The 24064-nt window shown below is 37.9% G+C and overlaps 3 protein-coding genes and 1 long non-coding RNA gene across 8 annotated transcripts in view; 2 read left to right on the forward strand and 2 right to left on the reverse strand.

Annotated features, from left to right (window-relative positions):
• LOC122658164 (squalene synthase 1-like) overlaps positions 1–5177 on the reverse strand; it is a 42067-nt gene extending 36890 nt beyond the window's left edge. The window contains exon 1 of the mRNA XM_043853071.1: positions 5164–5177. The gene's annotated coding sequence lies outside the window, so the exon portion shown is untranslated. The remainder of the gene's footprint in view (positions 1–5163) is intronic.
• Positions 1–9797, reverse strand: LOC122658860 (SH3 domain-containing protein 2-like). Its single transcript, XM_043853998.1, has 10 exons — positions 9647–9797; positions 4602–4724; positions 4449–4518; positions 4203–4354; positions 2459–2560; positions 2164–2364; positions 1991–2053; positions 1735–1887; positions 1549–1623; positions 1–448 (listed from the first exon to the last, which is right to left on the reverse strand). Exons 1-10 carry the CDS (start codon positions 9704–9706, stop codon positions 332–334), a joined length of 1116 nt encoding a protein of 371 aa, XP_043709933.1. The 5' UTR covers positions 9707–9797; the 3' UTR covers positions 1–331.
• Positions 5435–24064, forward strand: part of LOC122658862 — a 26057-nt gene continuing 7427 nt past the window's right edge. The window contains exons 1-2 of the long non-coding RNA XR_006332501.1: positions 5435–5586; positions 10216–10220. This is a non-coding gene — a long non-coding RNA (uncharacterized LOC122658862). The remainder of the gene's footprint in view (positions 5587–10215; positions 10221–24064) is intronic.
• Positions 13797–22346, forward strand: LOC122658856 (subtilisin-like protease SBT3.9). 5 transcript variants are annotated; one of them, XM_043853993.1, is made up of 11 exons: positions 13797–13989; positions 14372–14453; positions 14648–14745; positions 14828–14986; positions 15060–15171; positions 19469–20012; positions 20286–20383; positions 20529–20768; positions 21219–21333; positions 21412–21631; positions 21733–22346. In XM_043853993.1, exons 1-11 carry the CDS (start codon positions 13986–13988, stop codon positions 22305–22307), a joined length of 2247 nt encoding a protein of 748 aa, XP_043709928.1. In that variant the 5' UTR covers positions 13797–13985; the 3' UTR covers positions 22308–22346. The 5 variants fall into 5 exon arrangements, with proteins under 5 accessions (XP_043709928.1, XP_043709929.1, XP_043709927.1 ...); XM_043853992.1 differs by lacking the exon at positions 13797–13989 and adding an exon at positions 14081–14254 and having other exon boundaries at positions 14371–14453; positions 14831–14986; XM_043853991.1 differs by lacking the exon at positions 13797–13989 and adding an exon at positions 14083–14254 and having other exon boundaries at positions 14371–14453.

Raw genomic sequence — 24064 nt, forward strand, 5'->3', positions numbered from 1 at the left:
GAATTGAACATGATCTCTCACACGTACGCTATAACAAATTTATGCACACATGATGACAAGAACATCTAGTTCGACGAAAGAACCAAATAAAAAGGTTCCTCCAGTCATAATCGATAAACAAATGCAAGGAGACAACTTACATACTGACCAAAAAGGGTGCATGCAAAGAAGTCCATTCAAATAAACAGGAAATGAACGCTATATCACACATCAAAAATAAGTATTCTTCCCTCTGTGCAGGAATATCCACATGCTCTGCCTCTGAGTATGTCAACAGTGTATAAATAAACACCAAAGAAAGGTGGGCATCTTTCTTTCCAAATCCACAATTTTAACACACTTCAGCTACCTTGCTTGCAAGAACTCTGTCCCGTCTTTCAATGTACCCAAATGGAAACCAACCTGCTTTCCCCTTGCACTCACCTTCTGCCCAGCCATTGTTAGATACCTGCCAAAAGCACCAACCAATGGTCAGGCACATGATTGAAATAAGAATGATGACAAATATATCCTGCATATGCAACACAAACTGGGTCGGTGAGAAAATGGGGGCAGAGAGGAAGTTACACAATAGGATCTTGCATAACACTCCAAAAATGAACAATTTTCTATCTTCTATAAAGGACTTCCAAGTGAAAAACTGAAGAACTCAAGAGTAGAGAATGGTATCAATAGCTAGTCCAAGAACGAAAATGCTATTAAAAAGTTACAGTAGTGCCCATGGCCCACATACAGCAGTTCACTCACTCACTCAGACACCATGTCATGTGTGAATGCACTTCTATGTCATGAAAAAGAGTTTCCTGAATCAGTTTAATCCAGAAGTTAAGCAAGCAGCACAGTTGATCAAGTCAAAGTTCAACCTGATTCTGCAAGGGTAACCCTAAAACACGCAAAAAAAAACAGATTCGTTGGTGCAAGGTCCAGTGCTGAACAAAATGCTTGAGTGAATACCAAACTGCACCCTCTCTTCCCCCCCCCCCTACCCACCCACTCCAAAAAATAAAAAACAAAAATGGGTTTGTTAACACAGGCCCTAATCCTCCCCCAAATGACCAAAAGTTGAGTGAATCTCCAAGAGCCTTTTCTTACAGACTAGAGCTGGCCAGTAACTTTGGCAATGCAAAGTCCTCGTTCCAGTCTTCCAGATGATTAAACTCCATAGAATTCACTTGAGCTAGTCAATCCACAATTGCCTTTCAGCTCTTTCTCCAAAACTCTATTAGCGCAAGCCAAGTACCTTGACACATGAACCATGCCCCCAGCTCTGCTGTCATGGAGTTAACAACACTGCCCAAAGCAGAGAATAATTCAGAATTGCAGCACTAAATTTCACTTATGTGAAATAGTGAACCTGGTGGAGTTGACCGTTTCCTCCTCCCAACTCTAATTTCCACAGGTACATATTGTTAGCACCAAACTAAATTCAGTGCTGCAATTATCTTCTATTTTCAGTCAAGAACAGGCCAAAGCAACATGAATGGAACATTGAATGAAAGCATCATTAACATGTCAAAAAGTAACCAAACAAAATGAGGATTCACAAACCTTGCGGACAACAACATAGTCACCCACTGACAAATTCAGCTCCACATCAGACTCAGCTTGATATGAATGCACAACCTACAACAATTGAAAAGAAACAATTTGGGAAGTAAAGATACATCAGAGAGCCATTACAAAACTGTATTTCATCATCATTATAAATTTCTGTACAGGGAAAAAGCTCGTCACCTCTCCTAAAAAGTATCCCATGCTATCTGTTGACCCATCATATGTTTGAGCAGCCAAAACACCATTAACTTCTTCATATGAGGGCGGTGGTGGCATAGAATTGTCTACAGCAACGTTGGGAGAAGCTTCAATTCTTTGGCGCTCTGATACCATCTGCCACTTGCAACAAAGCGTAAATCTTAACAATTCTTGAATACATAAAGCTAGCTGCAAATAATAAGCGGTTGTCATTCAACTTCATGATGCGATCCTATACCTCTCCTTCAAGTTGATCGAGTATTTGTAAAATTCGTTGATGGTAAGTACGCTCCGATTCCACCTTTAATACAAATGGGGAAAATAAGTAGTAAAGTCTGATGTCCTAAAATATCTGGCATGCAAACTTGAACTCAGGAGGACTCCATCAGGTACAAGGGGCAAACAAATTACCAAGGTAATAAGTCGCTGGAGCGTTAACCTTTGTTGCTGGGCTTCCACAGCAGCCATTGCAGCAGCAGCTTCTTTCCCCAATGTTGCCATGTTAGACTTGAGCTCTAGCAGCTTGGCTTCAGCAGCTTCAAGCTTTGAAGCATTATCAACATTGCCTACAGATTCCCTTACTTTTACTTGGCGTTTAGAGACTTCAATAGCCTAAATGGATCAAGAAGAAAAAATTAAACAAGTCAAAATATGTTAGCATGCTAAATCCTGCAGAATAAAGTAAAAGAAACACATTTCAGGTAACCTGAGCTTCAGCTTCCTGTCGCATTCTATCATATCGTTGAGCAAGATGCCGAGCATCCTCCAGTGGTGCTCCCACAACCATTGCTCTTAATGGCTCTGCAACCTGAAGATTCAACACATTGATATATCAATTAGCTATGCAAACCTAAGCAGAGATACACACTAAAAGACGATTTGTACCCCCAAAGCCATATTTACTTTTGAATGACAGTCAAATCTTGGAGGAATTCTACTAATTATAACTAGACTAGAATTCCATAAATTGTCCACATCACCGCAGGGGGCATATTCTCGCCAAATTTAACACCAGAAAAGTAAATTATATACATTTGGGAGACCTGTAGTCAAAGACATCCTAGGCCCTCTATAACAAGGAAAACACCTCTACGAAAATCATGAGTTTTCAGCATACAAATTGTTGCTCCAGTTTTCTCTATCAACTATTAAAAGTTAACTTAATTCAAGGATAAATAATTTTAAAATACCGCTGTTCATCCACATAGATTGAGATTATTATGAGAGAACCTAGAAACAATCAACAGATGTGTCCAAGCAACCAACGCATCTCCATTAAAAATCTGAGGATATATGTATCTGATTAAGTTCTTGACACAGTATTTTCATTAGGGTTGTCAAAAGGTACCCCCAGTTATGTATTCCTACTACGCAGTTAGGGAATATAGCTTAATTTGGATGAACATGGGAAAACTCAAATCCAAGCCCATTTACCCATCTAGATAGGGAGCAGTTAGATAATTTTGACACCTATATACATTATATACATATATTACATGTTAACTCAAGGCCAAGCCCATATATCACATGACCGATCCAATCAAATCTACCCAATACTCTCAAATCTTTAGCCCATAGGCCACACATCATATCTCATAACCAGTAGGCCATTCGAAATCCGAAACAAAAAGATTAGGACAAAATTGTCAAAATTTTACCAACCTTACCCATACCATATAGGGTAAGGGTAAAGATATCTTCCACCCTTCAAGGGTCTGGGTAAGGCCATTACCCAACCTAAACTACCCATTGGCGGCCTTAATTTTCATTTTTCTTTCTTTTGCTTTTAGCCATAACTGGCCCTATAACTAGATTTTGCATCATGCAATTCATTTTCTTTTTCTTTCTTCTGCTTTTAGCCATAACGTGCCCTATAAATACTAGATTTTGCATCATGCAATTTTTCAAGCATGGACAAAAGCTTATAAATAAATTAAAATGCATGAAACAATCCGCAATCCAGCTTAATTTTGCAGAAATTTCAAACCTCCCGAGACAAAACATCGAACCCCAAAACAGACAATGTTTCAACTGAAATTTTGAAATTTTCAGAAATTTCGGTCATTTCGTTTCGGAATCTCGCTCATTTTGGTCTAAAAAATGCACAGTTTCGTCATTATCTCAGGCATTTCATTTCGGTATTTCACTCATTTCAGCCTTTTACACCCCTAAATGGCCAAGCAAAACTCATAGGAAAAAAAATACAATGTTTTGGTGAAATTTCGTGGTTTCGGTTGTTTCGACTAGGTCGAGACACCAAAACAAGACGAGTTTTGGAATTATGCTTCTACCACAACATAACGTTGTCAAATAAAGAGAATGCATTAAATTATTGAGTGTTAATGTGTTACCACCAGAGCTCAAGGGAAAGAACTACCCAAAAATATGTTGAAACTTTTTGTCCTACATCTCAAAGTTAGAAGTCATTGAGAGCAAAAAATTTATCAAACCTGTGTACCAAGGGCCTTCAGTAAACTTCCACGCTCCTTTTCCATTTGACCACGAGCTCGTGAAAAATTCAATGCAGCTTTAGACAACGTATTACCACTGGTACACGTATTTTCAACACCATATTTCCTGCTATCTTCTGACAACTTTGTACCTAACAGAAAGTTGTGGTTTGGTATATGTAACATGATAACAAAGGTAGGAAACAAATAGAGATTTACCAATGGATGTGAATGCTTCATTCTCACCTATCTCAACTTGTTTGGACCCAGTAACAATATAACCTTCAACACCACGAACAATATCCCTTTGGAAGTGCTGGTAAATAGAAAAGACATATTTATGGGCTGACCAAGAATAATAAAGCAAAATCACAAGATAAATACAGAATGGTGGTTAACCTTGGCTGCACGGGTTGAAATGTAAAGCTTCTCAAGTTTTTGATGCTGATGTAGTTCTGCCTCATCTGTAACTAAATTATCTGACCCTCCATATCCTCCACCTCCAAACTGCTTGAAGACGGCCTGAAGTAAATGGTAATGAGTCATGTTTTCAGGATGCGAAAGTAATGTGTTTCAAATATTTACCATACAAACATATCAGTTCAAAGATAGAAAAAAATCTGAAGCAAAGGGGTGAAAGTGATCATTTAAAATTACTAGACAGAAATTGAACATAGATACATTAACATGTTGTCCACGAAATAGTAAAATTAATAAATAAATTTAGAGAACTTTACTGTTTCCTCCCCTGTACGTTACCCTAATTAAACTTTCCTCCCCTCTATTTTCAATTATTACTCCCCATTCCCTATAGTTTATGATCTATTACAATTAGACCTAGCCCGTTAGTGTCCGTCTGTTAAGCCGTGACGTGGCCAAGGAGAAAAACTTTAATGCCCAAAATAACCCAGGGTGCATGTGACATGACTCTTTTACCCTTGGGATAAAAAACGATTTTTTTCCTTCTTCTTCTTCTTCCTCCAATCTCCGCCCTCTGCAACTCCCCACCCCCGCCACTTATACCTGTCCCTCCCTCACCCCCCATCCCTGTTGCTGTTCATTTAATGTCAGAGCGGGCCACGAAAGAACCCATGAAAGAACCCAAAGAATCGTAAGAAAAGGGCTGGCAACCCAATCATCGGTAGAACTGGCTCAAGAACAGAGTCTCATCATCTCATTCACCTTCTCCACCTTTAAATCAACAACCTTCAACCCTTTCCCTGCAGAAATCTTACATTTCAATAAGTCTCTGACTCTGAGGGTTTTATTAAGGAAACCAGATCTGAGTTGAAAACCCGAGATCGATGTAAAGCAATTTCATCTCTTCAAATTGATTTTCACTCTCTTCAGATTGGTTTCCATTCGGTCAGAATCGAGAAATTTAGTGTCGGTTACTCCTGGATGCACCAGCAATATTGAAATCAAGGCTTAATTTACGCCTCTGTTTTTCAGGGCCCGATAAATTTCTGATTTGATAATTGATCATTTCCAAGTGAGATTTGACGATAGGCCCTGCAATCAAAGAGGGAGAGACGCAAAGTTGCAGGACTTGAAGTGGGTTTAACTGAGTTTCTGTAGAAAGCTTGGATTTGTTATCTTGAGTGGAGATCAGCGATGATGGAAAGCTTTGAAGAAATGGGTTTTTGCGGGAATCTTGATTTCATGTCTGCTCCACCAGTACAAGGAGATCTGGCCCTCGAAGATGAACCAGAGGCCACTGGTGAGGAGGATTATAGTAATGAAGAGATGGATATTGATGACCTGGAGAGGACAGACCCCCAAGGAACTCAAATGAAGGAATTATTTGGTTTGCTAAGCTCCGTAATAAGGTCCCTGGATCTCAAAAGATGATCTGAGCAAGGTCAGGGGACGAAACACCTGCTGAATGGAAGAATTCGAGTTTGGGCGTAAGGGTTTTATCTGTATCCCATAAAAGTAGGGGGTGGGGACGGCCATCACCCTTTATTGGAGGTTGCATCAAGTTGCGCAGAGGTGGATGGAGGTTGCAGTGGGGGTGGGGCAGTTGGGTGCACAGTGGAGGGTGTGATGGGGTGCAACAGTGGTTGAAGAAGAAGAAGAAGTGGTGGGTCCCACCTTTTACATTAAACCAACCTATAACTAACACCAGGCAAGGGTAAAATAGTCTTTTCCAAATTATAACTAACAGCAGACTAACACCGTCAGCCAGAGGGGGTCCGAGAGTTAATAATTGAAAGTCGAGGGGAGGAAAGTTTAAATAGGGCAAAGTACAGGGGAGGAAACAGTAAATTTCTCATAAATTTAAAATGCATCTTAGAGATCTAGACATAAAGAATATTATCTTTGGCCCTAAGAAATAAAAGAAGGAATGGATATCCCCTGCCAAAGAAGATGAAGAAAATTGTGCTTTTTGGTCTTTAATATTGGGAAAAAGAGTGGCAAACTAACCCCCACAAGTACAATAGCCTTTACTTAGCTGGAAAGGAACCAGCTCCTTTTGGGAAACAAATCAAGAGGGAGAAAGGGAATCCTTGGCTGTGCCCCCCCAGGACTGATGCAGATTTCCAACGGAAAGAAGAGAAAGAAAATATTTTTCCTGCAGTTTGATGTGGTTCATCTCATTCAAACCAACCCCTGTGGTTCAAGATTGATTCTAAGTTAGAGTCAATTTTAGGTTCCCAATGGATTACATGGGTCATGGGCTAAATAGTTTTGCATTTTCTATTGTAATGGGCCAATTCTATAAGCCCAAGTACGAGGGATTTGTGTCCTATATGAGAAAAGGTGTTTGTTTCTTAAAGTTTCTAGAGACTTTCTATTTTCAAGAAATTAAGTTGTAATAGGACTCTTCCTTAGCCCACATATGGAGAGTTTCCTTTTTCTGTTTTTTCTCCTTAAAACCATAAATAAAGAGAGAAGGGGTCACAGCCTCCCCCAACGATTTGAGTGAATGAGAATTTGGCTGTTGCCTAATGGTTCTATGGTGATTCACTGCCTGTTGCTGTGGTGATTCTGGTGTGATTCCCGAAACCCCTCAGTGATGATTCCAAGGTAGGATTTCAGGTGGTGACTCCTGAAATCATATCCCTTCTTCTTATTCTTCTTTTATCTATTTTTTCCATTGAAATCAGGTCAACACGGAACTTTTCCTTTTCATGTGCAGGAGATCTGATATTGTGCATGCTGGTTTATTTGTTATACTGTTAACTGGTTTCCTGTTTTGTTTTCTTCTCAGTTGTTGCATTCTAGTTTCTAGTTTTGCTTTGTTTTCAGTTCTGTTTTCAAAGCCATAACCCCCATCAATTTCAGGATTTTATTTAGCAATCTGTTACATTCCTGTTTCTAGAACAATTACGCTGTTCCGATTTTTTGTTCTGTTCTGCTATAGTGATCCTATTCCGATAGGTCATTTCCTACAACGCAATCCCTTAGTTTTCCCTTCTCGAATCTTGTTTCTACTTCTGATTTCAGTTTGCTTACTATTTCTGAACTCACTTTCTAATTTTACCTTCTGTTTGTAATTTCAGATTCAATCACTAGTTTTACTTTCTAAATACGGTAATTATCATTTTGGTAGTTTCTAATTTTAGTATTTTCTAATTTGAAAATTACTAATTATACAACTTACTAACTCTGTATCTAGTTTTTTTTTATTTAACTTTCTTAATTCAATGAGGGTTCATAGTTTTGAACCTGACCGTCAGAACTCTCTCGAACTTTTTGGGTTTGTTCTCCATACCCAATAGACCATTCGACCGGACTTTGATGACTATATGAACAGTCTTTATTCTGTTGTTGAATTTCTTCAAATTCTGATTTGGTTCCTAATCTCCGAGATTCTAGATTTACATGAAATTTTCTAACCTAATCCCTTATTAGAATACCCCATTAAGACCAAGCTGGCCCATGTCCTTTGATTTTCTTTTTTTCTTTCCCTTAATTTTTTTGGGATACACTAAAGGAAATTTATATACAGATAGACAAGAATGTACAAGCACACCCTTCCAAACATAGAATCTTTCTTTACAAGGAATAACAATCCCCCTCCCCTTCTGGATAAGTAATGACAACCCAAATTTCATCATAAAATCGAACAAAGAGAAGCAATAAACTCCTAGTTGCCTAGGGCAGTTTATTTTCTCAATGTAGGTCATAATTAATCACATTCTGTTTTCTTACCAGTCAAAATAATTTAAGCAAAAACGTATCCCCAGAAAAAGAAATATTATATATGGACAGAAGGCTCACTAATCATATTCTTCGCAGAATGACATGAGAAATTTGGATACATATAACGATTAGAAGTATTGGGGAAACAATCTACAGCAACAGCTTTGCTCAGCATGTCATTTTGCCATTGCTTTTAACTGCATAAATCGCACATTAGATAACACCAGCTTCATGTCCATAAAGATGCCACTCTCCTATGTAAGCTACTTGATTCAATAACCAGCTCTACACTTCTAGTGTCTATACCCACGATGGGAGGATATCAACTGTAAGGTCGAATTGTTGTCATGAAATGTTGCTTTGCCATTGCCAAATAAAAGGAATTTAGGCAAATATTGTCGCACAATCACAACTTCAAATTTTATTTTTTTTGTTTTTTTTTGGGGGGGTGGGGGGGGAGGGTGGCAGGTAGGGTAAGGGTGATTGTTTTTCATGCACTATTTTGTTAAATCCAGTTTAGGCTTCCAGGTATTTCAACTCAATTTTGTTTTTTTTCTCTCTCTTTTTATTGATGTAGCGCCAAGGAAATTGATCACCAATTCTCCATACCCACTCCCCACCCCCCAAAAAAAAAAAATCCCAGGCCCACCAATTGTTCTGTTTGTATGGGAAATTCAAATTCCTATCCTACTTCTTACATGCTGCATTACGCTTCCACTAGCTGGAGGGCTAATCAGGGTAAATGATTAAATCACTTTGGTTCTCACAGCTGTATTTTATTCAGTTCGTATATTTATAGGTCAAATCTAAATATCTAATGTAACGTCTTTTACAGTTTCCCCAAATGCACGAGCAAATCTACTCTTACAACCATTTGGAAGTGCCCCTGGGATCCAACATTCACTAGTTAACCGAAAAAGGAACCTAATGAAACCCAAAAAAAGGGTAAAGTCGACGCCTTTCACTCCCTTTCAAACGCCAAAGGAAAAATAATCGCCCCATTACACGATCACCACCAATACCCTTAAATCTAAAACCACAAATGCCAATGTACCAATCCCTAACCCTAAATAAGGCAATACCACCTAAGCTATTAAAACAAAACAAGTAAAATGAATGAGCTGCAGAAACCTGATCGTTTCATATAGACAAACTAACCGCAACGGTCGTTTTATATTCAAACTTATAAAATTTCTGTAGATGAAAAAAAAAAAAAAACTCGACGGATTGAGAGATCTCTCGAAGTAATTACGGAAAGAGTGAATCAAAGTAAAGATAAGATTAGGGTTCAGTACCTGTTGTTGCTTTGCGACCTGTTCCCTGAGCTTCGTGGCTTGTTTTCTGATGGCATCCATCCACGAAGTACTGTGAATGCCTCAAATTTCTATATCAGAATCAGAAGCGGCCGATGAATGTGGGAGAGAAAGAGAGAGAGAAGAGATCTAAAGAAGAAAGGACTGACGGAGGAGGAGGTTTTCAAAATAAGAGAAAGTCTGGTCTTTTAATTTGTCGGAAACACGGTCCAATGTTAACTGTCCATATACCAAAACACCAGAAAGACAACCTCACAACGAACAATTCTTTATTTTTTTATTTTTTATGAAAAATATCTAAATATTGTGGACAGCGTATCGGTGACGAGGGATTAGAACTTTGAAGTGTTCTTTAATTTTTTTAACACTCTTTCTACTTTCAAAAAATAGAAAGACGGAGAAGGGTTTTCTGTTTTTTTTTTACTTTTTTTTTCTTTTTTAATAAAGGAAGAATAATTGATAGACAATAATAAGGATCTACAGTAATAGGAGGCATGTTATGCTGTGGATATGAGAAGATTCTGATTTGACGGACGTTGCTGTTTCCTTAGGCATTGTAGACTATGATGCAAAATCGATAACCAATTTGGGCCAGGTTGGGTTGAGCTCTATAGGCTCGGTAAGATTAGAACTTTTGCCCTTTTTTTTTATTTTTTTCCACCCTTTGAAACTTTAAATTTGCTGACCACCGCTTATATGACTTGGTAGTTGGTACCACACTATGGCGCCAAAAAAAAAATAATAAATAAAGACTGAAATATTCCATCTCCAAGGCTACACACCACAATGATTTAAGATGTATAAATCCATAATGGCGAATTGCTTCCCCAACTTAATTTAGAACGTTTCAGCACCCTCTAATAAAGATAAATAAATAGATAAAAGACCGAGTGTGATTGGGATCTTATTCAATTATTCATTGCGGGGTAGGAGAGGATGGGAAAGTGGATTAGAAAGGCATTTTGGGAATATAGTAAAACTTTAGGAGGGGTTTGCGAACCCTAAAATGGTGGGTGAATCATCTTCTATGAATGGATGGAAATTAAGTCTAATAAAAAATAGATAAAATAATACAAATACTTTTACATTTTTATCTTCCCCCACATGGACAATGATGGTCATTGATTGCTCCCGGGCTTGATCAATAAATCCGTGCATTTCGTGCTTATTACTTACACCTCCTCCCCCCAACAACAAAATTTATATGCATCATGCATTTTATATGAGTCTGTATGTGTTTTTTTTCTTTTTTTTTTTTTTTAATATGAGTGTGTTATTGAGGAAATAACAATATTGTAGTGAACAAATTTGATGGAAAAATAAATTGTAATTTTTATTTCTTTTACCCTTTTTATATAATATTTTTTTCTTTTAACAAGGGTAAAATATTGCTATTTTACTTGTGTGTTCAAAAAAGGTGTAAGACAATAAAAACTCATAATGATAAATCACTTTAAATTTTAATTAAGGTCTCAATTGTAGTTGAAAATTGATAGGTCCTGATAATTATTATTTTACAGCATTAATTTAAGAAAAAAAACAATTTTATCAAAAAGATAAATTTTTCAAAATTGTGAGTCTCGTGGGCCAATTTCATCTAAGAAAATCAAATATTATTTTGTTATCCTCTATATTTTACAAGGTTCCTTAATCCTAATATACCATGCAACATGTTCAGATATATTATGAATCACTTTTTATGTAATCTCTATGAGGTTAGCAACAATCATCATCTCACACATACTCATGTCTATCCTCCATAATTCCTCATTCACCAAAATGATAAAAGAGAGGGTGGTGGGGATGTATGAAGATAATAATAATATTTTTCTTTTCTTCAATACTAAGTTTAGCAAATGAATAATGTAACAACATTCTATACTCTTGCACAACAATAATTACAATAGCCCTTTTCTATTATTCCGTGCAAATGATGAATTGTATATGCATTATTCTTCGGAACAAGTCATTTTGTAGGTGTCAAAACCTTCTTTGTTTTTTTTTTGGGAAGGGATAAAGGCTTTATGAAGTTAAGAGTGAAGAAAAAATGTGGGAAATGAGAACAAAACAAAAAAAGTCATTATCAATTATGATTATGCAGTTACTTGAGAAAAAAAATCTAAATACACTGGGATGAAAATCATTATTCAATTTTTTATTAATTTTTTTAATGTCTTAATTTTTTTGTGGCAAAATCAGGGCCTTAAAATGATAGGTATCGATTATTTCCAACTGAAACCAACCAATTCCAACCAATTGATACCCCTACTTTAAGACATTAAATGGAGATAAACTGAATAGTATATTACGACATATCCAATATTTCAAATAATCGATGTATATACCATGTTGTACCATATTAAATATACTGGCAAAACCAACGAAACACCATTTGGGAATCCAACTCAAAACCTTAAAGTGTTAGATGGAGATGATCTAAAGATATATCAAGACACATCCAAGGTCCCATATGTGGTTAATGATCTTTGTATCTCCCAACCTTTCAACAAGTTAGGTATTCATTACTATCAAAATTTCAGATCGCGTGGTTTTCTCTTGAATGCGATAAGTCGATGGCCGATAGGTAGATATAGACATATAGTTGGACACTAATATCTATATGCAATGTGTATTTGAGAGTTGAAATCTTCTATGATCCACCACCACCACCATCCCTTCAAAATTCAAATGTGCTCTCAAATTTTGGCACTTTTTTGATACTTTAGATAACAGTAATGAGATTGGAAAAGAAGAAAACAGAGGAATAACCACCACCACGAGAGGCATATCAAAGACACATAATTTGGTGTTTCACTCACCAAAACCACCAACACAAGAGAAGGTTATTGGTGTGCCTTTTGAGAACTGCCCTAAAAGGCTAAAACCTAAATTTTATTCTGTTGCAGCAAAGAGTGCGACAATCCATAGTACTAACCACTCACAAGTCACTAACTCCTCATCACTAAGGAAAGGAAGTGCATGTTAATGTCTATTGTCGTCTCCTCCCATTGTGGAAGTCAATGGTCAACGACTTCCATGTATTAGAGAATAGTGTGTTTGCTTTTTGATGAAAAAGGCAGTATCCCCCAATTGGAATTATGGGACAAAAGTGCGAAACATAGATATCAGAAGTTCAGAATCCCTGTTATCATGGGTTGTCATGGATTTATATATATAAAAAAAATTTAAAAAAGAAAAAAGAAGAAGGGAATCGGATTGGGTTAATCGGGCTATTTGAATCAGAATCGGCTGAGCCCAACCATGGTTCCTATCATTCTCGAGTGGGCGATCCAATATGGGTTTCTATGGTTCAGGCGGTATCTGTATGATTTCAGGCGAATCAAGTAGAACCGGGGATCGAATCAGTCAATGCCGATCACTCAAAGTAGCATAAAATCAACAGGAATCAGCTGGATCAGTCACGACCGAGGCCAACTCTATTCTGAATTGATCAATTTTACCAATCTGATCCCAATTTTTAAAACCATGATTTCAATTGATTTTTGACCAATTTCGATAAAACAACTACTGATTCCGAAACCCTATGTTATGTCGGGCTTGCATGCTTGTATTCCATATTGTATCGAATGTAAATTCAAAAAATAATCACTTTTTAGATGATACTCCCACTCCTTATCAGTATCGTATTGGATATTAGATATCCGTGATATTGATCTGTATCGAACAAGTAGAATACCGATACCTTGACCCATGCTTAAGCTCAGATTATCAGACAGTCGATATTGATCCAGATTCGCACTTAGTGGTTGGGATTGGACAATTTTGCCTCTATTTCTTTTTTTTTAAAAATATATATTTTTACCATTGGTCTGCACAATTGCATTGATACAAGTCTGCCAGAAATTGGGCACCCACAGATACCGATCCGGATCTGCCGTGTGGTCGATACTTCGGACCATGGTTCATGGTTGGGTGCTTGGGCCCTAGGGGAGGAACGGTCGATGTTGTTGTGCGTTGGGACTTGTGAGTAGAGAGCCTAGTCACTTGTGACGCCAAGGCGAAGGGATACAGGTCCATGGCCCAACTGATACGGATGAGGATTTGATGATCTTTTCCTTCTTTCCTCAAACCACAATCAGGGAAACTACAAAAATTATTATCAAAAAAAAAAGGGAAGCTACAAATTGCAAAGAATCACGTTAGCGGGTTGGATCGATCGGTTTTGTCGATAATGAATTACCATAATCTCTCTCTCTATCCCTCTTCGCGCTTCACCGTTCATCCACAGATCCGGATTTCAGGAATCAGAAGAACAGAGGCGCACCACTGCCACTAGTAGCAGTGTTTACGCAGCCAGGTCATGGGTTTTTTCATTATCTGTTCTCTGTTGCAGGTGAGTGGTGGGTCCCTCGCTTCTTGTTATTACATTTCTTTAGGAGTCCGTCGATTCACCACTCCTCTTATTCGATTATCACTCTTGCTCTGCAACTACAAATATCCACTTTGATTCACTTCAATCTTTCATAACGGTCTCCCTCGATTCATTCAATGGCTTTTTCATCATGGATTTTTCTTCTTACTCTCGAACTCGCCGTCTCTGTTACTCTATTTTTTGCAACCGCAAGCAACGTGAGGCTTCTCCTCCTCCTCCTCTGATATTGCCTCTGTTATACTCTTAGTGTTGTTCATCCCTCTTTAGTTTTGACAGTTTCATGAACTACTATATGTTTCTGGTTATTCTATAGGTTCACATTATCTACATGGGCGACAGACACCCTGATAAACCTCAGGATTCCTACCATGAGATTCTTTCCACTCTACTCGGAAGGTTCCATCTTTTATATCTTTCATTGATAAACCTCCATAATTATTCTTTTCAAATGGAATTTGTAATCACTTCATCCACTTCATTCTCTATTAAAATTCTTCTTTGATAAAGAAAACAGAAACAGAACAAATTCTAGCGTTGAAAATTGTAATAGTTTGTGATATTGATTGTTGAGCTCTGGTCCTTTTTTCCAGAGAAGATGCTGCAACGTCGCAGATTTTGTACAGCTACAAACACGGGTTTTCCGGCTTCGCTGCGGTGCTGACGCAGTCCCAAGCTGAGCTTATTGCAGGTTCGTCTGCGAACCCAACTCCTCTATTTTCTTAACAAGACAAAACGCATTTGCAAATGAATTATTTTTTTGTAAAATCCAGCAGATTTCCCTGGAGTTGTTTCTGTCGTCCCGAATCGTATTTTTAGTCTACATACGACTAGAAGTTGGGATTTCCTGCAAGTGACGCCCAGTACGGTGGACGGAATTATTTCGAAGAGTCAGTCAGGTGATGGGTCGATTATTGGCATCATGGATACTGGTGCGTACATATCAGCCGTATTTGCTTTTGTATTTCGTGATTTGCTTTTCTCTATTCGTGTATTTTTGTGTAGGAATATGGCCCGAGTCTCCGAGCTTCCGGGACAATGACATGGGCGGGGTTCCATGTCGATGGAATGGGGTATGCCAAGAAGGAGAGGAGTTCAATATCTCCAATTGTAATAGGTTAGACACTGCTCCTTTCTCTTCTTACTTTGCTTCCTCTATTTATCCATCTTTTTATTCAAGATTCCATGTATCTATTTTCGTTTTATTTCCTTGTGTGGGATCTTTCACCATTAGGTACAATCTCACTGTTTCATCTTTCCTGAATAAAAATCAAATCATTGATGAACTTTTTTTTTTTTTGGGGGGGGGGGGGTTTGGTGGTGTGTGTAAACTTGCCTTTATTTGAGATGGAAGCCCATATTCACAGCAATGTCCTTAGAAGTTATGTTAATCATATAGCATGTCTCTCTCAGTTTCTCTGTTTCATTTTCGTTTGTTTATTTATTTATTTTGACAGACTGATATTTTTTATCCCATTCTCTTCTTAGTAACTTCAAAACAAGGGATGGTCATTGTCAAGATATTTCCCAGTCATGTTATGAATGGACAGCAGAACATTCATTCAATATTGACTGTGAATCTGTGATAGGTTGAATACCATTCTGTTCAACTCAACTTGACCCAACCAAGCTAATATCACAACTTCTTTTTTGCTGCCTAAGTGCACAAATCCTGCTCTACCATTCACTCTCATTTTATATCTACTGTTAACTAGCAAAATTTTATAGGCTTTGCTCACCACAGAGTCCATGCTAGAGCAGTTACCTTTAGTTCCCAAATCTTAATCCAGCCACAAAAGTTAGTGCCTTTACTTTCTTGCATAACCCAGCAGTCACAAATTACAAACAGAAGTGGGTCCTGATTATAGGTTGCCCATATGCAGCAAACAAATATTAGTTACGAATTGACCTCTTGAGATCAACTGGTTTACAGTAACGATATGGTCTAGCACTGCAATCATGAAAATAACTGAATCTAGAAAGGCACTCCCTTCATGGACTGTTTGGAGTGAAAAAAGAGGAGTAGCTCACAGAATGAATCAAACGAATTTAATGTTATGTCACAGGAATTTTCTTGTGGGAGATCTAAGCATGTTCTTCACCTTAGAGGATTCAAAGAAAGGAATCTGATAGTTCATCCATCATGTTTGTATCAGTCCAAATGAGGTCAATATTTAGAAATTAGGGAAGCTTATTTGAAGTTTTCAGCTCCAGGGGTAGTAAGGTCATCTTCAAAGTAACTGGTATTTTGGTAATTTTATGGTTGTGAGGGATAATTTTAATTTTCATAAACTCAAATACGGAATTGAGCAAGTTGAAGTCATCGGCTATAGTTAGAAATTAGTTATAAAGTTTGGGTATTTAGTACATCACGTAGTTAGAGACCTCTAACATTTTAAGTCTTTGGGGAAGTCAATATGTAATTAAGAATTTGTAAATGAAGACTACTAAACTTCAAAGCATTGCGGCACATCAAAGGCTTGCTCTTCTTTGCATGGCTGTTGCCCTTGATTTCTAGTACAAATTGTTGCCTGCATTAAACCCTAGATAAGTTGTATCTCGTCCATATATTTTTTTGTCTGTTTAAGTGCTTTTTTGGTGCGTCCTTTTCCCTACCCACAATCAGCCTTCGTCCTCTTGTATTTTCTTCATTAGATCAATTCCCAGCATGTCCCATATCCTCAACATATAAACCATTATCAGTCTCATTTGCAACCTTTTAAAGCCTAGATAATTGGGGGCTTCTCTCTACTTTACATTTTCCATTGTTGCATAAAAATTTATTTGTCCTTCAATCCATCATTAAGTTTCATAAACTCATCTCTTTGATATACCCTGCCTATTTCCTTCATCTACCATCAAAGCATTGAAATCTTAACCCTAGTTTCCAAGTTATGAGTTATTAGTTAGTTTGTATAGCCTTCCTCAAATGGATAAGATAGAGAAAACAAATTAAATGTAGAACAAAACCTTGATGTTAAATATGTAAATAATACAATAGATGAACTTGATTTCAACCTTGGTAGTATTTACGTTCATGAATTTCTGGTCAGCCTGACATAATCTTTATTCTTTGGGATCTAATACAATGAATACGAAGATGCTTCAGTGCAGCTTCCCACCCTTCCCCCCCTCCCCCCAAAAAAAAAAGAAAAAGAAAAAAAGAAAGTCATAGACCATTCAAGTAAAGGACAATACAGGGCCCATAAGATGACTCCACAGCTCACTCACTAGCATGGAACAATGATGGATAACAGGAGCATCTGATTCCATATCGAATCCATATCATGTTTATTTATTTGTTAATTTATTTTGACTGACTACATATAATTGATCCCATTCTCTTTTTGGTAACTTTAAACTTGAGAATGGTCATTGTCAAGATATTTCCCTGCTCTCGTCATGAATAGACAATTGAAAATTCATTCAATATCCTGACTATTTGTTGACTACACAGAGCTTATTCTGCCGTTCCACTGTTATTTAATATACATGCTATTTACTCACAAAGGCCCTAATCTCCACTTCAACCCAGGTCATCTTCAGGCTCTCCCTTGTCCTCTTTCTACATCTAATTTCCTACATATTACTCCTTGGCAGTGCCTAAAATATGATTGCGGAGGTTTGATCTTAGAACCTATACATCAAAACAACAACAACTCAGCCTTATCCCAACTAAACGGGTCGGCTACATGGATCCTTTTTTTGCCTATTAGCCATATTCAGATCCATACTTGCTACTAGTCATAAGCTATGCATGTCTTTCCTCACCACTTCTTCTAGAGTCATTTTAGGCTTGCCCCGGGCTCTTTTAGCACCTTCGATCTGAATCAAATCCCCCCTGTACTGTTGCACATGTCCATGCCACCTCAAACGACTTTCTTGCAACTGATCATGTATTAGGGCTACTCCTAGTCCTAGATTAGCTCTAATTTGTACATTCCTTATTAATCTTTTCTAGTTTTACCACTCATCCATCTCAACATCCTCATTTCAGCTACACTGAGTTTGTTTATATGTTGTTTCTTCATTGCCCAGCATTCAACTCAATCTTTGAACCTATCAAATGCTTAAATCCCAAATTAACAAAACCAGTGAATTTCGAAAATCATTCTGTTAGCATCCATTAATTCAACCGCCAGAGGGATTAATGCCAATAAGGAAAACAAACCACGAAAAAGTTTTATCTGGCATTGATGAAAAGTTGAAGTATAGAAGCCATGATTTGAAGGGAGGTAAAAATTTGCCAAATATTCATCTTTAATTTTGTCATCAAATAGAGGCTGTTGCTTGGTGCAATGGTAAAATGCTCGATCTGTCAGCACGAAGATGTGGGTTCAAGTCTTGAGATCGGCCACTTTGTGCAAAATGGCAAAGGTTATGATCCATTTTTAATCCACTGGGACCCTCCAAGAGGTGGATTACACTGGTTTACAGCCTTCACTTATGTCATCAATATTACAACTGCATATCCCAAAAGCTTGAGCTGTTAAGTAAGGGCTACAACAATATATATAAACACACAATACATTCCCTGGTACGTGCAGGCCCACAGACAGACACATGACGCCATTACGTGGTGGTACCCTCACGTGGATCCAAGGGGCACAAGGCATAGGGCGACAACAACATATAACACAAAGCCCTCACACTTACAAGGGATCGAACACCTAATCTCCTGGCTCTGATACCATGTTAGAACCGCTTATCCCAAAAGCTCAAGCTGTTAAGTAAGGGCTACAACAATGTATATCAACACACAACAGTCAAATTCTAAATATTTAATACCAGAAGATAAACGGTGATACTGTAGTCTCAATCCTACAGAGATCACAGGCAACAATTGGGTGGAACATATCAATTTTGTAGAGCATATTAGAGCCACCAATGAATCAAAGCTGTTTAGTTAAATTTTATGTTTATCAATTTACTGGTATAGAGTTCTGACATGAACACTACTTTCATGAGTTTGAGCAAAATCTCATTTTCACAAGAAAAGTTGTGTCATTAGCTTGGGTATCTGGTACAATTGTACAAACCAATTTTAATAAATTCTTTGAGAATGCTTTTCTATTCGCATCTTTCATGCTTATTTTGTCCATTCTTCATCTTGTAGGATAGGAGTAACCGTTCTTAAAAAAGTTGCATTGTCAGATTTTTGCAGCAGATATTAATTTGTTCTCCAACTCAGGGAAATCAACTGCTGATGGATTTTTAAAAGTGAGTTCTGTTTGTTCTCAATGAGAAAATAGGATTCAAAGGAGTAACTGTGTTCTTTGCTAGTTTGCTTTCCATTTTTCCATTTTTTGTTTAGATTTCACTATGTGCATTTGAAGTAGCAGAAGCTTAGACCAGGAGTACCTAAACTAGCTTTTGGAGTTTTAATTCATCAGATGTTAGGCTTCTTTATGCAGGAAAATTATTGGTGCACGTTGGTACTTTAAAGGGTATGAAGCTGAATTTGGAAAGCTGAATACAAGTGGCAGGGTTGAGTTCTTATCTCCCCGGGATGTGGTGGGCCATGGCACTCACACTTCGTCTATCGCAGCTGGTGCGTTGATACAAAACGCAAGCTTCAAGGGACTCGCTCAGGGACTTGCAAGAGGTGGTGCTCCAGCATCTAGGTTAGCTATGTACAAAGTCTGTTGGTCAACTGGTGGCTGTAGCTCGGCTGACCTTCTTGCAGCTTTTGATGATGCCATTTCTGATGGAGTGGATGTGCTTTCTATCTCCCTCGGCTCATCAACACCACTTTCTTCTTATGTTGAGGATGTTTTGGCCATTGGTTCATTCCATGCTGTGGCTAATGGGATAACTGTAGTCTGCTCAGCCGGAAATTCTGGTCCTTTCTCACAGACGGTTTCAAATACGGCTCCCTGGATTATAACGGTTGCAGCTAGCACAATTGATAGAGCCTTTCCCACTGCATTTACTCTGGGGAACAACTTAACTTTTGTGGTACTTTCTCATTTCAATTTAAAAAATGGATATGTGTGCCGTGTGAATTTATAATTGAGCCTGTGTAAATGCTGATTACTGTATGCATTTGATTATCCTTGCCTAAATAATATTGAACAATCTCATTGATGACACACACGTTGATGTGCATTGTTGTATTTGAAGTTATCCACTTGGTTTTAGTTTCATTGATATTGTTTCCAAACTTCTATAGGTGCTTTCTTATATTATTTACTTTAAGTTAGTTATTCAACTTTAGAAAACTTTATGTAGGGTCAAGCTTTGTACACGGGGAATCATGTGGAAAAGTTATACCCAATAGTTTATGGAGAGGATATTGCTTCCACTGATTCTGATGAAGATAAAGCAAGGTAGACTAGAAAATGTTTGCATTTGCTTATGCTGTTAGTCCAAGTTCTGCATTATCCTCTATGCTATAGCAAAGAAGGGTTAGCCTTATCAGAGTGTTTTTTTCTATAAATTTCTCTTTTAATTTTTAATTTTTCTGTTTTTCAGGAGCTGTGATGTAGACTCTCTGAATGCCACTTTAGCAAGAGGAAAGGTGGTTCTCTGTTTCCAATCTTGGCTACAGAGGTCACCTTCTGTTGCTTTAGCAAGCATAATGGGAGCTAAGGGTGTTGGACTCATCTTTGCTCAGCTTCCAACAAAGGATGTAGCTATTTCCTCCGGAATTCCATGTGTTCAAGTGGACATAACTGTAGGAACATCTGTGCTGATATACATGACAACCACCAGGTAATTCCTAATAGAGTGTGTTTGGCCCTGTTCTTTGCCTATTTCACTCGCCTACTCTGTAATTCTATGTATTATATTCCCATGCTTCTTCAACCTCCCCCCACAAACCTTTCACAGTTAACTGTTATCCAATAACGGTTGCATCTCATGCATAATATAATACTCATTTTGCTATTAAATCTTATACGGCCACACTGACATGTCACTGGCATCTTCTCTTCTTCTTCTTGTTTTTCCATTTTGGAAGTTGGAGTGATGAAAAATGGAGACATCTTACAGTGTTTTTTTTTTAATAGTATTTTTCTTATTGTTTTTTTTTTTGGGTACCTTCTTTTTTCAGGTAAGAAATCCACCTTTCAGCAGTGCCAACTTTTACCAATAACAGAGTAGCAAAATTTGTTGCCATGGGGGAGTAAGGTGTCATTAATCTTATTAACATTTATATCACAGAAATCCAGTAGTCAGATTCAGCCTTACAAAAACAACTCTAGGGAGACAAATTTCCCCAGAGGTGGCATTCTTTTCGTCTCAAGGACCTAGTTCGCTTTCTCCCTCAGTGTTGAAGGTTTTCTTCCTTTTACTTGTTCAGAATTATGTCTTCTTTATTAATATTTCATTTATACCTATTTCACTGTGTACGCAGCCTGACATTGCTGCTCCTGGGGTTAATATCTTAGCATCCTGGTCCCCTGCTTCTTCTTTGGTGCCTGATGTGGGTCAAAAACAATTACCTTCACTTGACTTCAAGATAGACTCTGGAACCTCCATGTCTTGTCCTCATATTTCAGGTATTGTGGCACTTATCAAGTCTATACATCCCGACTGGAGCCCTGCGGCAATAAAATCTGCATTGGTCACAACAGGTAAAACGGATAATGACTCTCTTTCAGTTATAAGATGTGATTTACTTGGGGTTGTCAAATCTCTCTTGCTCTCACTGCCTCCCTCTCACCATCTCTCCCAGCCTCTGTGAAGGATGAATATGGTGGTCAGAGTGCAGTGGCTGAGGGAGCTCCACACAAGCAGGCTGATCCATTTGATTTTGGAGGCGGCAACGTCATTCCTAACAAAGCTGCAGATCCGGGTCTTATATATGACATAGAAATCTTAGACCACACATATTTCCTTTGTTCAATGGGCTACAATGACTCTGCTGTGAGTTTAATGACAAGGCACCAGACAGTCTGTGACCGTGAAACATCGTGGTCTCAGGCGGACCTCAATCTGCCATCCATCTCCATTCCAGAGCTAAAGAAGAGCTTGACTGTCTGGAGAACAGTTACAAATGTGGGTCCTGTTATGTCTCTATACACTGCTCGGGTTGAAGCTCCTCCAGGTGTAATTGTGGTAGTTGAACCAGCAATTCTGTCATTCAATTCGACGGCAAACAAGCTGAAGTTCAAGGTGACTCTCCATTCCATTCTAGAAGTGCAAGGTACATACACCTTTGGAAGTCTTTCATGGGAAGACGGTGTACATGTAGTAAGGATACCATTGATTGTTCGGCCTGTTATTGATGATTTCTATGCAGAAACATGATGCTGGTGGTAAAGGCTGTATCATTTTATTATTATTATTATTTTTTAACTTTTTTCCTGATTCTTTATGGGACATGTTCTAGTTCCTAAAATGCTGGAACCTTGATCAGCTACCTGTACGTGTATGCTGCACATATGGTTAGGTAATGCCATCTGTCCCACCTGCTGCCATTAAGAGTGCATGAAAGGGCATTTATGGAAGCAAAAAGAGGACAGATGTTATCACCTAACTGTAGTGTAGCATACATGTATGGGTAGGTGATCCAGACTCATAATTCTGGAGATCTAGAATCTGGATCCTCCCCAACTACTTGGGCATTCAACTCCTCTCCAACCACCCATCCAACGGTTAGGAGGTTTTGAACACACATCCCAACACCTGCCAACACCTGGGGATGCGTGTCTAAGTCCTCCTCACCGCTGGATGGGTGATGGAGAGTATCTTTTCCCCCATAATTCTGTATTCTTATGCATGTCCTTAGAAACCTGTCTGGGTTGGTCTCATCCCTAGGCCAGCCCATCTTACACAACTTTGGAAACTGGGTTAAGCTGTGAAACATCTAATTGTAAGATTACATTAATTATAATATATTGCTTGCCATGAAACTACAGTTACCTGCAAAGACTTACCCCATTAAACTTTCACATATCCATGTCTCCTGGTTTTCTAAAATACCCAGATTATCCATATTTTCATTAGTTTCTTCATGTACATTTTTCAATTTCTCTCTTAAGTACATATTTCTTTTTTGGGTAAGAATCTCTCAAGGACATATTGAGATGATCTAAATGAAGACTGCATTCGTACCAAAAAAAAAAAATGCAGACTGCATAACTGTTAAAGCTACATTAGCCTTCCAATGATCATGTGTCAATTTAACATACACATGGTTTGTGTATGTACCCTCTTGGTGGTTATGGATATTCAAAATATTTATTTTACCACGTGGCCAAGTCTGTTTAGATTGAAATTTGACATATGAACAGAAACTTGCCTTGGGGCTATATACCACTGATTATGGGTCCCATCTGAAACACCATGTGGCGGATATGGGCTGCACTGACATCCCTTCCTAGGGAAGCCGGATAGGAAGCAATTGGTCATTTATTATTTTCTTAAAAAATTTTAATGATTCTTACCAAAAAAAAAAAGAAAAAATTAATGGTTCATGACTCAAAGGTGGAAAATGAAGAAGAGAACTTGCAAATTGCAACTTCTGTATTGGTTTCATTTTACTACATTTGGCATAATGAGCGCTCATTCCAATCTCTCTCTCCTTGTTAAATATGTGACTCTTTCTTCTTTTTCCTTATTAAAAATGTTTTTTTTTTGTCCATTATTAGCTTGGCAGGTAAGATATCAATACGGATAATGTATAGGTCCCTCTCTAAAAATAAAAAAAAATGTGAAACTAGGACAAGCTTATCCATGTATGAGTTCCACAATTTTACCCCCCCAAAAAAAAAAGTTTAATGGTTCATGACTCAAAGGTGGAAAATGAAGAAGACAACTTGCAAGTTGCAACCTCTTTATTGGTTTCGTTTTACTGCATTTGGCATAATGAGCGCTCATGGCAGTCTCTCTCCTTGTTAAATATGTGATTTTTTCTTTTGTTTTCACATTAAAATTGCTTTTTTTTTGTCCACTATTAGCTTGACATGTAAGATATCAGCACGAGCAGACAACATATAGATCCCTCTCTAAAAATAAAAAAATATGTGAAACTACGACAAGCTTAGCCATGTGTGAGTTCCATA

This window comes from Telopea speciosissima, chromosome 4 (genome assembly GCF_018873765.1).
Source record: "Telopea speciosissima isolate NSW1024214 ecotype Mountain lineage chromosome 4, Tspe_v1, whole genome shotgun sequence".
NCBI lineage: Eukaryota > Viridiplantae > Streptophyta > Magnoliopsida > Proteales > Proteaceae > Telopea > Telopea speciosissima.

Bases quoted from the DNA above. Each gene is read 5' to 3' on its own strand.
- LOC122658860 (XM_043853998.1), bottom strand. From the start codon at position 9,706: ATGGATGCCATCAGAAAACAAGCCACGAAGCTCAGGGAACAGGTCGCA. The intron at 4,355-4,448 runs GTGAGAATGAAG...ACTTTCTGTTAG, and splicing joins GTCCAAACAAGTTGAGATAG to GTACAAAGTTGTCAGAAGAT. The intron at 2,054-2,163 runs GTAATTTGTTTG...TTTGTATTAAAG, and splicing joins TCCAGCGACTTATTACCTTG to GTGGAATCGGAGCGTACTTA.
- LOC122658856 (XM_043853991.1), top strand. From the start codon at position 14,174: ATGGCTTTTTCATCATGGATTTTTCTTCTTACTCTCGAACTCGCCGTC. The intron at 14,746-14,827 runs GTTCGTCTGCGA...TGTAAAATCCAG, and splicing joins CCAAGCTGAGCTTATTGCAG to CAGATTTCCCTGGAGTTGTT. The intron at 20,013-20,285 runs GTACTTTCTCAT...AACTTTATGTAG, and splicing joins GGAACAACTTAACTTTTGTG to GGTCAAGCTTTGTACACGGG.